General features: G+C 41.0%; 2 protein-coding genes across 6 annotated transcripts; one reads left to right on the top strand and one right to left on the bottom strand.

The window, feature by feature from the left end:
- Window positions 1-805: 805 nt before the first annotated feature.
- si:ch211-198a12.6 (uncharacterized protein LOC563253 homolog) lies at window positions 806-7,300 on the bottom strand. Of its 5 annotated transcripts, none has more exons than XM_031305634.2 (2): window positions 7,073-7,300; window positions 806-4,379 (listed from the first exon to the last, which is right to left on the bottom strand). In XM_031305634.2, exon 2 carries the CDS (start codon window positions 4,254-4,256, stop codon window positions 2,604-2,606), a length of 1,653 nt encoding a protein of 550 aa, XP_031161494.1. In that variant the 5' UTR covers window positions 4,257-4,379; window positions 7,073-7,300; the 3' UTR covers window positions 806-2,603. The 5 variants fall into 5 exon arrangements, with proteins under 5 accessions (XP_031161494.1, XP_035848031.1, XP_031161516.1 ...); XM_035992138.1 differs by lacking the exon at window positions 7,073-7,300 and adding an exon at window positions 6,574-6,695; XM_031305656.2 differs by lacking the exon at window positions 7,073-7,300 and adding an exon at window positions 6,340-6,494.
- A 926-nt stretch (window positions 7,301-8,226) lies between these two features.
- Window positions 8,227-12,843, top strand: ftr14l (finTRIM family, member 14-like). The gene is made up of 7 exons (XM_031305669.2): window positions 8,227-8,990; window positions 9,110-9,205; window positions 9,316-9,549; window positions 9,665-9,824; window positions 9,933-10,064; window positions 11,372-11,508; window positions 12,147-12,843. The coding sequence occupies exons 1-7, from the start codon at window positions 8,580-8,582 to the stop codon at window positions 12,525-12,527; spliced, it is 1,551 nt and encodes a 516-aa protein (XP_031161529.1). The 5' UTR covers window positions 8,227-8,579; the 3' UTR covers window positions 12,528-12,843.
- The last annotated feature ends 583 nt before the right edge of the window (window positions 12,844-13,426 follow it).

Here is a 13,426-nt window from a genome sequence, read left to right on the forward strand (position 1 = left end):
AAGCTTACCCTGTTGAACTGTTTGTGCGAAGAACATAAATTTAATTTACTTTATCTATTGGAGGGAGATCCCTGGACATCTGCATCAGCTTAAAAAAAAACACATTTAAGTGCTATCTCTAGTGTAAATATCAGTGATGTAAACCAGACATCGTTTTGCACTCAGAAGGCTGATAAGCTCTTATTTCTGAAGGTTAACAGTGACAGTGGATCCCAATCGTGTGTGTCTACCTCAAAAGGCATATGAAGTCTGACCTCCAGCTGTGAAGGAATGTAAACCAGCATAGTGTATGTGAGTGTGGGGAAAGTGGGTAGTTTCCTGACATGTTGATGTGTTTTTAACACAGTTCACAGGCCATTCCCAAGAGCTTTCCAGACATGGATCAAGTTACACTTTTAACTCGGCTGCTCCGACTGGTTCAGTATTAGTGAGATTCCAGTTTAAGACTTTAGGAAGAATAAGAGTCCTATAAAAAAAAATAATATAAAACTCTAGAGCATAAGTGCCTGCCCCCATGGAGTTTCCCCATTGAATTGATGTAACTGGTGTTGGTCTTTCAAAACCAGTTATGTTCAAAACATTTGAGATGGTTGAGTGACACCGTGTGGATACAGTTAGGAAGTGCATGGACAAGAGTAATGCGTTTCCTTGCTTAGTCAATAAAAAATGTCTTAATGGTGGAAATTAAACTAGCTTAAGTTAAAATTTCACCTAGTGTCACTATTATGCACCAGTTACATGTTTTTTTAGCTGCGAGATTAAATGGTTCTCCTATTTCAAAACCATACTCCACTGAACGCCACAAGAGAGTCAACAACCTTTATTTATCCATATATGTGCCACTCAGAAATTGGGTAGAGGTGTTACAGGATTTGCCCTTAAGAGAAGCCTATATGGATCATTTACAATTTTTCTCTCTACATTGACAAAAATGAAGGGGGAAAAATAAAGACAATATGGTTGTAACAGTGTAAACACATTGTAATACACATGAAAGCAAAAAAAAAGCAATAGGTATCAGTGACATCAAATTAAAATATAGGGTAAGTTAGTATGAATAACAAAAGACTCCTGAAAACCCTAACTTTTTTTTTGTCAAATAACAGGTCAGCATACATTTCTACATAGCATGCAATAAGGCACCTATCTAACACAAGGAAGAAACCTATGCTACAGTTCGAAGCACAATTGTTATCCCAAAAAAAGGAAAAGAAAAATATTGCTCACTGTAATGTTCACTCCCATAAAAACTGTATATCTCTCTCATTCCCTTTCATATAACCAAGCCATATCTAAAAAAATACATCAGTTTGTAAAAGATATTTTACACAGAACAGTAAATAGAACGCATCCATTGGAATTCGGAAAAATCTTTAAGTCTTGTAAAAGTGAGATTTCCTTGTGTAGTCTTAGTATACACACTTTTTTTTAGATCAAATTTGATAGTTTGCGGCCCAAGTTAAAGTTACCAATATTCTATACACAGGTAACCTAATTAGTCTCCAAAGCAATAAACAAAGCGTGATGTTCATTTCATGTACATTTGGTGCACGGGGTACAGTGGAATCTGCACAGTAAATAATTAGGACACAGGTCATGTTGTAATATGCTACCCAGTAGGTTTTTATTTTCTATTATGCATTTCCTAATGGCTAAATTGCATGTTATAATAGAATCAGGGTGTCAGCCAGTATTGCTCTCTGTACAGTTGATGCAGCTGTGCTAACCCATCATAGACTTACAAGAAAACAACCTTATAAATATACAAGATGGCTCATGTCTGATGGAGCCCAAATTCAACAAGCTGCATGAGAACACCTGCAACATGTTTATCTCCAACACTTAAAACAAATTAAAGTCATAAAAAGGAAAAAAGGTGGAGACAAAGTGGACCTTACTATCAAAAATGTAATCTTTTGGAACAGCACACTAGTCACCTATACATATATATAAAAGAAAATCAATAAGTATTTACATTAAATTGTTGATGTTTGCTTCACATGTGTTATGTGGGTGAAAAAGAAATAACTATTTAAATTGAGACAAGTGAGAACAAGTTCTTGTTCACCAAATGTGTTGGTAGCCTTGAATAAAGTTGCAGCTGAAAAGCGCACGTGCCCACCTGAAGGTACATAAACTCAATTCTTCTGTCAAAAAGACAACCACAGGGCAAAGCATATTTTCCCCAGGTAACATTTTTTTAGATCACCAAATCACATTTTTTTTTTTTTATTTTAAAAGTGTTCAAAAGAGGTCATGGAGCAAGTGAAGCACAATCACAAACAAGATGGAGGCTCCTTCACAATCTATTATACCCTCTTCATACTGAGCACAAAGTCCTGGGTTCAGCTCTGAATTATAGGTTCACTGTCCTCCCTCCTTTTGAAGACTTGTTCAAAAGGACATTTATCATCATCATCATCATCATCTGCTCCACTTCAACATAGCAATGTGCTGACCTGACCACTTATCTATAGAAGTTGGCCTGATATTTGTTGTGGCGTGGTGATGGCAATGATGGAACCATTGGTAGAACAGAAACCATGGGGAGCAGGGGTGTTTTTCGCTTGCATGGGACAGCATTTGAGGGTGGGAAAAGGTGCTCACTGGTCTACATGGATCCTATGATGTCTGGAGAGGGAAGATGAATGGTTAAAGCCTTTTCCACACTGGGAGCACCTGTATGGTTTTTCAACAGACAGGATGTGCTGTTTTGGGAAGGCGTTGTTAGGGAATCCCTTCCCTGTGGGGATGGCGCTGTACTGCTGCGGTTGCGGCTGTGGTGGTTGCGGCTGCTGCTGCTGTTTATTCTCCAAGTGAACTCTTTGATGCCTTGCAAGGGAGGAGGAGTGATTGAATCTTTTGCCACAGTGAGCGCAGGTGTAACTCTTTCCCTCGGAGTGGACTCTTTGGTGGCGGGACAGGGAAGAGGAATGATTGAAGCCCTTATCACAGTGGTGGCACATGTAGGGCTTGTCTCCCTGCTGGTGCACCCTCTGCTTCGGGGGAGTGCCGTAGGACAAGGTTTTCCCAGGCTGAGGTGGTGAAAACACTGGATTCTGCAGGTGGGTCTTGTGGTGGCGAGAGAGAGAAGAGGAGTGATTAAAGCCCTTGTTGCAATGTCTGCAGGTGTAGGGCTTTCCTCCAGCATGGACTTGCTGGTGCTTCTTCAGATGGCGTTTGCGGACAAAACTCTTCCTGCACATGTTGCATTTGTACGGCTTCTCACCCGAGTGGATCCTCTGGTGCTCTCTCAGAGTGGCAGCAGCCGCAAAACACTTTCCACATTGCGCGCAACGGTGGGGTTTGTCTCCGAGAACGACAGCAGCGTGGGTCTTCTGGTGCTGCTTCAGGTTGGAAGTTGTGGCGAAGCCTTTGCCACACTGGCCACAGGTATATGGCTTCTCACGTGCATGGACCTCCTGATGCTTTTTCAGATGCCTTCTGCGGACAAAGCTCTTCCTACACTGGGTGCACTTGTAGGGCTTGTCCTCTGAATGCATCTTCATGTGTTCTCTCAGGGTAATCGCAGCTGCAAAGCTCTTACCGCACTCGGAGCATCTGTGAGGCTTGTCTGGCAAATGAATCATCTGATGAGACTTGAGGCTGAAGGCATCAATAACATCTTTGCCCATTATCTCAACTCCAGGGGGTACATAGGGCTTTTCTTTCATGTGAATCTTCATGTGCTGTTTGAGGCTGGCTTCCACAGCAAAGCTCTCACCACAGTGGACACAGATGTAAGGGTTGAGGTCTTTATGGATCTCAAAGTGTTGGTGAAGATCGGCTATGCTGCCAAAAATCTCCCCGCACTCGTTGCACTGCAGGCCATGGGCTTCATGTATGATTACACCATTTTCAGACTCCACTGTCAACTCCCCACCATGGTCAGACTCCACTTTCACTACATGCTCGCTTTCCGTCTTAAGCAGCACCTCTCCCAGCAGAGTCTCGTTTCCTGATGTCTTGATTTCTGCTGCTGTGAAACAATGCATCTCACCATGTTCCACCTTGATATAATCATGGTCTGTCTCGGCTACAATTGCATCCACACAGGCTACAGCTCCGAGCTCTGTCCCCAGTCCCTGGATCTTTAAGTCTGAGCCGTGGATCTCCAACTCTAATCCACGCTTTTCTTCTGTCATGATCTCAGTTTCTGCTCCATAGTGAAGGTCGACATGGCTGTGGGCTATGACACACTCCGACCCAAGTGTGTCAAGGCCGGGCGTGTCACATTCAGTCTCTGACTCGGCCATGAGAACACACTCCAGCCCCACGACCTCCGTTTTCTTGCCGGACGGGGACACAAGAAGGAATCGGGTGGATATAGATCTTTGTTTTGGTCAGTGCCGCGCTGGTGCTCTAGTCAGTGAGCAGACCTGCAAAAGAGGAAGAAAAAGAAGTAACTACACTGCCTTCATTTACTAGTCCAGTTATGTCTTTGCCTGCCAGTCTCCCACTTTGTCATTTGCGGAGTGATTCCCGAATATTAATTTTTGCTCTGATATTTGTTGACAATAGTACAAAAAGTGATCATGCTAATTTCACATGATGAAATTGTATGCATAAGAACCCAACTGTGTTGCATCTATGCACAGGGGAAAACAAGATATTCCCACTTAATATTGCCACAATTACCACATAAATACCTAAATATCCAATTATTACAACATGTATCTCAATTACATGAGAAAAGTCAAAATTGAGTATTAAGTGTTAAGTTGTTTCTCTGCTACAAAAACTATATTCTGGGTACAGAAAAGACCGCACTGCTGGTGTTTTTGGCTAAATTGTGACTTCATTTAAGATTGAGGTTATTTATTTTGACAGAATAGTGACTTAACACATCAGTTTGGAGTCTTGACATAATTATGGAAGGGACAACAAACCCAATATTTAATTAACAGCAAGCCTTTCTGACAGACAAGTTTGATGGGAGATTTGTAGCCAATATTAATAGTCATCATCTGGTCAGATATTAATTTAAATAGTTAAGAGTAAAGCTGGTTTTCAACCCTGCCTATCTAGGATAGACATGCACTATCTCCGCCAACACAAATAGCACTTGGTTGGTGGCAACAGCAAAGACAAGGGCCAGTGGTGTATTATTGTAAACAATAGGTGATCACAAGTGTGACAAAGAGAATCCCTTAATATTAAATGAGCAGTTAGCTACTCTGTACTACTGTGTATATATATTGGCCTAAATGTATTTGATATATAACAGCCCAGGGTTTGCTGCACAATGCCTAGGAAACTTAATGATTTAATTAAAGTGAGCTATGCTTAGGCCGGTTGATTATGCATTTTCTATAACTGCACCTTTAATCTAAGTTTGCATTACTAACGATACTAGCAAGCTAAGTGATCAATTTGCTAGCCAAGTTAGCGCTCAAAACGAGCTTCACTTCACTTGCTAACAATTGATAAAATCAAAGTGGACCACATCATGATCAAGCTTCCAATTCTAACTTAATCCGCAAGCCAAAACCTGACCGGCATGCAGATTTAGATTATCTCTGCAGTTCGCTATACATGATTAATATATACAACTTAAGGTGTAGAGGCATTTAAATAACAACGCTTTGTTATTAAACATTGAACAGTTGGTTGCTAGCCTTCAATAACAGCTACAAATAGCCGCTAGTTAGCTGGCTATGGTCGAAGGGGGACTCGTTAACGACAAGACAGCATTGTGTTAGCTGCTAATGTGTTCGCAATTTAGCCAGCTAACTAGCTTCTTAGCAAAGGCAACACGCGAGTTAATGTGGTAGAGACCCCAAGAACAGTGAAATACTTACATTAAAATGTCGAATTGGGTAATTTGGTGCTATTTACGACACAACTAGCGACGCGGAAATTCTCCTTGTGCGAGTATTATCAGGCCATCTTGTGCCACACCAGCACTTTCAGCTAGCCAAGATTACATGCTCGCCTAAGATGGCTGCCGCTTGCTAGTTAGCTAGCAGAGTTAGCTTCCGCCCTTCATAACATATTGAATTAAGAGCTGCCCCCGAAGCGATCTGAGTAACTCAAAAACACACACCGCTTAACCAAACACACATATGCCAATGTGGAGATACTTTGTAACATGTATTAGCAGCGAAATACGACGTCGTAGGGTAATGGTAAGTAGGGTAGCAAGCTAAGAGCCACATCGTAATTCCAACCAGGAGTTGGCTAGCTGAAACAAAGATGGCTAACCGTGAGGGCGATGAATGCTGCGCGAAAAGCCCGGGAAAGGACGCCTTCTGCTTGCAAGAAGAATCCGTGCAGGACACAAATCCCACATCAGTTTAAAAAACTGTAACTCAATAGAAAACGATCATGTAAATAAACTGCTGCTTAAGAGGGTACGATGGATCTTGGCTATGAACCTAGAGCCCTCCTCTAATGCGGCAGCACCCGACTAACCGCACCACGACTTCTTCAATGGCGGCCTTGGTGATGTTAGCAGCTATCCAGCCGAGACCCTATTAGCGTGCTGGCTACGTAGCCATGATTCCAAGCTAACAAGGCAGCTAATCCAGTTGGCTAGCACGGCTAAAGGCTGCTATCCAGTCTAGTACTTGCCTGTAGATTGTAAAACATCGCAGCGGAAGCTTTGCTTAACCGCCCATCCGACCATGTTATGTCTGGTTTCGCATGCAAAGATAAACTGGACGTTGATCCAAGAAAGGTGGCTGGGCCGATTCTATAACGAACGTGTCTCAAAAATAACCTGGATGAAATTCAAAGCTGAAATAGTTTCTCATACCAGTAACGTTAGCTACGTTATGTCCCTGTGTTTGTCTGCTTTTCCAACAGGACAAAATGTAATAACCAGTGCGAGCCAAGGCCTGTATTTTTCCATTACAAAGTTCGGTAACGTTACTATCAGAGCAGGAGACATAAAATAAACAACCCACACGTTGACTACCATCATAAATAACTACGATTAACGTTATAGTCAGTTAAACAGAGACTCCACTCTGCCTTAACGCTGCTACTATTCATGATAGAGTAACATTAAGTTGAATTTAAACGATGAATAATCGGTTTAAAATGTACGAATACTTGCATGCACACCCACCTTATGTCCTTTTACTTTTTGATTTCTGAAGAGAGAAAAAAAGAGAATCGTTTATATGCTTCAAACTCTGAGTTGAGACGGTCTTGCAAGATGTTGTTAGGCTGGTCAAACTGCTGTGTCTTCCTCTCTCTCTCTCTCTGCCTGTGTGTAGCTGGCGCCACAGCTCATCTGGCGCCAACGTTGGACTATCGACGCACTTTAGCAAAAGCAATCATTGTCATTTTAATACAGCAAGGAGACCACTATCACCCCCTACAGCCTCGGAGACAGACAGGAGATCACACAGAAACACTTTAGTATTTCCCTTAGACTTAATATTAACAGTCTTTGATATTTCCAAGAAGAAGTAGGCTACTATTATCTTGTAAAAGTAACAACACCACAGTGTAGAAATACAAGTACAAGTCCTGTATTCAAAATGTTACTAAACTAAATGTACAAAAGTGTTGGCATCAAAATATACGTAAAGTACCAAAAGTACTAAATGTAAACTATGGCAGCCAGGCCAAAATATATGTTAAGATGCTGAGATATAGGCAATGTGTATATACTTATCACCAATTAGTAGAAAATATGGAAATATTTGCACAATATTGCAAAGAGTGGGAGAGTCAAACTATGCTGGGCGAGGTTCTATAATCCGCAGTCCTTTTGTATACAGTGCACTGTTATTTGAGGGATAGAGGCTACACAGAGGGGCATATATTTCATGTAGTAATGAATTAGTCCCACAAGATGATGCTGTTTTCTCAATGCAAGTGTTTGATTAATGTCCTGATAGTATGGACAGCACATATTGCACATATAATGGGAGACAGACATAGCACAAATGTGAAAAAACAGTGTAGATATAGTAAAATAATGATTTTTGTAGATAACAGTGTTATTATGGGTGAGTCTGGTAGGTGTGACACTTTGGAAACATATCAACACTTAAAAAAATAATGTACTCTGTGAAGGTTGTTTATTGTGCTGTCCGTGCTATCTTTATCCTCAAATAAGAAATATTAGTGTTTTTACATTTTCAGATAAAAACTAATACATTTAATTGTGACATTTCATTATGAAGTACTGTACATCAATAATGAAGTGCTGTAAATTCTTATTAATTATTGTAGTTTTAACTGTTCCTCTTCTTTGTCTTTACTCTATTTGTTTAAGGTAGCACCTTTGTAGTAACACCCACTCCCTGTCTATTAAACACCCAACCAGGAAAACTGGTTTCACAATGAGAGTTGAGTACATAGCTAACATTCTGTCGCACACAGTGTCAGTCACACAGTTTCACTGAAGCTGTTGACTTCAGGAACTAATTTCTCTGTGGATACATAGTGCTGCCTACTTTTTGTCGAGTCTTTTCTTCAGCTGTTGATCTCAACACATTTTATTAAGCGGTTAACATATCGCTGCTGAGCTAAATCACCTGTGGATTTAAATTTTTATCTCGTATCTGCTGGACATCTTTTTTTAACTCCTGGTAAAAATAAATAAATAAATAAATAAAAAAATGTCCCGCCCTAGCCCTCTGGACTTAGATAGATACAGCAGCTTGGAGAAATCTCGCCGCTCTACCAGTCGTAGCCAGTCCAGGTCCCAGTCCAGGTCCCAGGACATGCCCGGTGAAGTCCTCTGTGACTTCTGCACAACAAGGAAGCAGAAGGCTGAGAAGTCCTGCTTGGTGTGCCTGGCATCTTACTGCGAGACCCACCTGCAGACTCACTACGACTACCCTGCCCTGATGAAGCACAAGCTGGTCAAAGCTACAGGTCAGATGAGAGAGAAGATCTGTGCACAGCATGACAAGTTGCTGGAGGCTTTCTGTCGCACTGATGAGACATCTGTGTGTGTTTTGTGCATGATGGATGAACACAAACACCACGACATCGTCCCGGCTGGAACTGAGAGGACTGAGAAACAAGTGAGTGGTGCAAACATTCTCTCAATCTGTACTTTTGGTAAATATTCTCAGTGAGTGATTTGAAAGGTTATTTACTGTACAAGGCTGACATGAGCACTTTAATGTCATTCCCTCAACAGAAACAACTTGGTACTACATTGAACAAATCTCAACAAAGGATTGATCAGAGAGTTAAAAAGTGGCAGGATCTGCGACAAGCTGTTGAATCAGTTAAAGTGCGTAAAAAAATCATCTCACTCAAGTTGAAACAGCATGATGCTTTTGACTGCTTTTCCATCCATATTTGAACAAACTCTCGCCCTCTCTTTCTGATATATCTCATCAGCACTCGGCTCAAACTGCCCAAGAGGAGAATGAGCGGATCTTCACTGAGCTTCTGCTTTCCATTGAGAGGAAGTACAATGAAGTCAAGGAGATGATCCGCTCGCACGAAAAGACCACTTTGACACGGGCTGAGATACTGCTGGACCGCTTGGAGGAAGAGATCACTCTGCTAAAGAAGAAACACACTGACCTCGAGAAGCTCTCACACACTGACGATCACATACATTTTCTGCAGGTGAGGCTGATCTGTACAGAAAACCTTGTATGGTGCAAAAATCAGGAGTCTTTTTTAGAAAACAGTCGTATTATGCAATGTTTTGGCTCATCTCTATCTTTCACCCTTTTACCAGGGCTGGCAGTCTCTGTCAGGGCCCTCAGGATATGAGGACCTCAACAACATCAGTGTTGCCCCCAATTACTCTTTTGATGCCACCAAGAGAGCCATCGCTTCACTGAAATTACAAGTAGAAGAAGTCAGCAAGACAGAAATGAGCAAAATCTCAGGAACAGGTGAATAAGTTTGTCTTTTATCATCTAAAGTAGCATTGAGGCCTTGCAGTCTTCTGTTGCTTTTATTAAAGCTCATGCTGCCATGCGTTTTTATCTGCCTCTTCATAGTTAAAGATGTCTACATCACGCAAGAAAGTGAAACAAGGACAAGGAGAGAATCAATTTTGAGGGAACAACCAAAGACAAGAGAAGAACCAAAGACAAGGGAACAACCAAAGACGAGAGAAGAGTTCCTGAAATGTGAGTTACAGAGAAGTGTGCCTTTAACCTGTTGTGAAACTTTTAGCGCCAAGTGAGCAAGGCTACTTGGCAGTTATATCAAACCCCACTCATATTCCAGCAAGTGAAATGTATACTAACAAGGTTCAAAACAGGAGTCATGGTGACATGTAGCAGGACCATCTCCATCCCAAACAAAGGCATGACTACACTATGTGGTGAAACAATTGAACAGAGTGTCATAGAAGGTATGCTCCTTGCAGAACTGGTTTGGTGAAATGTAAGAGAGCAAACTTACAGCTCAGTATCACTTAAACAAACACAGGTGTTCCCGGTACTCCACCCGTGGAAAGCATTTTAAAAAGCTGATGCTTGGGAGTTATAAATCAAAGGTTTTAGTGTGCTAACTTTTGTTATTCCTGAACCTATTAGTGTCAACTTCAACTTTATTTGTGTCCCCGAAGGGCTATTGGGTGTGCAGCAGGTATAAATACATAGAAGACACATAAATACATACAAGATATACACACAGTCACGAGTAAGCCTGAACAACAGTAAAAACTGGAACACAACCGTTACAGTATGAGAACAAATAAATACAAGTACTGAGCAAGGTGTATGGGAAGCAGCGTCAAAGTAGCCTACACAGGGTAGGAAAAGTGCATATCAGCCTTACAAAGTTGACACAATATAATCAACAACAATAATCGTCAACAACAACATCAGCATCCATTACATTACATCACCAACCCCTTTTGTCAACGTCTCTGACGTCCTCAACACATCGTCAACAGACTACAATATGTAACTAACTAAGAAATAATGAAAGAAATAAAGTAGCCACCGAGTTCAAGTATGACTCCTCCCCTGAACCGTATTCAAGAGGGAAATGGCTGCAGGTATAAAGAAGTACTTATACCTGTTACTCCTGACAAGTGGTCATCTTAGACGGGAGCCAGAGGGTGGGAACTTAAATTCAGAGAATAATGGGAGGGAACTGTCAGAGCGAATAGCAATTGCTTTCCTAACTATCGGTCTATGGAACAGTTCAGTTAATGTACACTGTTGAACTACCAATATCTTGTTGCTCATCTTCACAACTCTGTTTAGTGATGTTAAGATTACCGAACCAACAGAGAAGAGAAACGGTCAGGACAGATTTTGTCACAAGTGTTTAGTAATTAATTTGCAACACGATGAAGCAAAAGAAAAGCAGAGAAACTTTTAATCTCAAAAGACACAAATACCAAAACATATGATACCATTAAATTGGAAAATTATCAACAATACAGAGAGGATTAATAATGACATTGTCCTGCATTGTTTAGACTCCTGCCAGTTGGTCCTGGAGGTCAACAGCGTCCATCACAACCTTCATCTCTCTGAGGGTAACCGAACAGCTACGATGAAGAATGAGCCTAAGAACTACCCTGATCACCCAGACCGATTCGACCACTGGCAGCAGGTGAGACTTTACTACCCAACAGGATGTAATTTTGTGTGCATGAAAGAATAGCCAAATATAGACTTAAGAGTAAAAGGTGGGTGGGTGGTGATGGTGCAGTGGATATGACACATGCCCTTGGTGTGGGAGACCCAGGTTCGAATCCCACTGCGATACATCAACCACTCCAGAGGAGTGTGACCTCTGACATATATAGCAATTCTAAGTTGTTTTGGATAAAAGCGTCAGCTAAATGTAATGTAATGTAATGTAATGTAATGTAATGTAATGTAATGTAATGTAATGTAATGTAAAAGGGGTCTTAACTGTCCGGGAACTTTCTCTTTGAATCACCCTCCTAAAGCAGCCCAAGTTTGTCAGACTTATTTATAAATAATTGTCAATTGAATCATGTATTTTTCATTTTTTGAATTTGTTTTTCTCCCCTCTCTTGTGTAAACTTAATATATTTTGTTGGTATTGATTGAAAAATTGCTATCCAAATCAGACTTTTTGTATTAGTCTTTAGTCTTTGAAGTTATTCTTACAATAAAAATACATTCAGTTGTGCAGTTGCAGTAAATTCTCATCTTAACAGCTGTTATAAGCCATGCATAAACTTTGTCTTTTAACCTATCATTTCGTCCATTTCATTGCAGGTCTTGTGCAGGGAGGGCTTGACTGATCGTTGTTACTGGGAGGTGGACTGGAGTGGGACAGAAATTGACATGGCCGTCACCTACAGGGGAATCAGACGTAAAGGAAACAGCAATGAATGCAGCCTGGGCTGGAATGACAAGTCCTGGAGTCTGTACTGCTCTGACTCCAAATTATCCTTTGTGCACAATAATAAGAGCAAAGATATTGCTGCTCCAGTGCCATCTCGTATTGGCATCTACCTGGATCATGCAGCAGGAATACTTGCATTTTACAGTGTCTCTGATGGCATGCAGCTTCTGCACAGAGTCCAGACTGCATTCACACAGCCCCTCTACCCTGCATTCAGTGTGTGGGGCTTTGGTACTACTATCAGATTGTAAGATAGTTGCCATAGTCCAAGTAATTTACATCAAATGTACACAATATTCTCAATATTGTTGTAACATTTTGAAACAGGGTGTTTGATAATTCCTTTTGTTCCAACTTTTGCTTAAAGTAATTATTTTCTCATGTATGAAAAATGTGTTTTAAATGATCCTGTTAATCTGTTCTTATTTTGGAGCAATCTAGTCTACAAAATGTGTCAGTTCAATTGATTGTGTTATTTTCACAATGCTCCATAATTCTTTTCTCTATTATTTTAAAGTTATATTACTGGTATGTTATAAATGAAATTAAATCACAGTTTCTAAAACCCCCACGTTTTTACTGATTTATATGGCACTTTATATATGGAGCTGTAGTTGCTGTTGTTTTTCACACTCATATCAGTCTATTAGCCATCATAGCTCCATTAATACAGAAATACCCCTCTACTACTTGGACCCATTAGTGGTGCGGACCTGGAAACAAAACTATGCCACTGCTCTTTTGAGTTTTGTTTGCTTGAAGTGACAAGTGTAAACAGCTTGTTCAAAGCTTGAAAATCAACAGGATTACATTTCAATGAATAATTACCAGATTTAAGGCATGCAGATATTACATCGCCATCTTCCGGTCCTCACAAGGGGATACATGTGTAGAGAGACATTAACAAGTTAAAGCTCCAGGTGGCAGCAGAAACAAGTTTTGTTGGACGGATCACACACACACACACACACACACACACACACACACACACACACACACACACACACACACGCACGCACGCACGCACGCACGCACACATGCACACACGCACACACTAGGTACTGCACTCAGTGAGGAGCGGGTCGGGTGAGAGAAAAAAATGATCAACCTATTTATGTCTGTGATCGACTGTAAGAGTAAAGACAAAAAC

This window comes from Sander lucioperca, chromosome 15, assembly GCF_008315115.2.
Source record: "Sander lucioperca isolate FBNREF2018 chromosome 15, SLUC_FBN_1.2, whole genome shotgun sequence".
NCBI lineage: Eukaryota > Metazoa > Chordata > Actinopteri > Perciformes > Percidae > Sander > Sander lucioperca.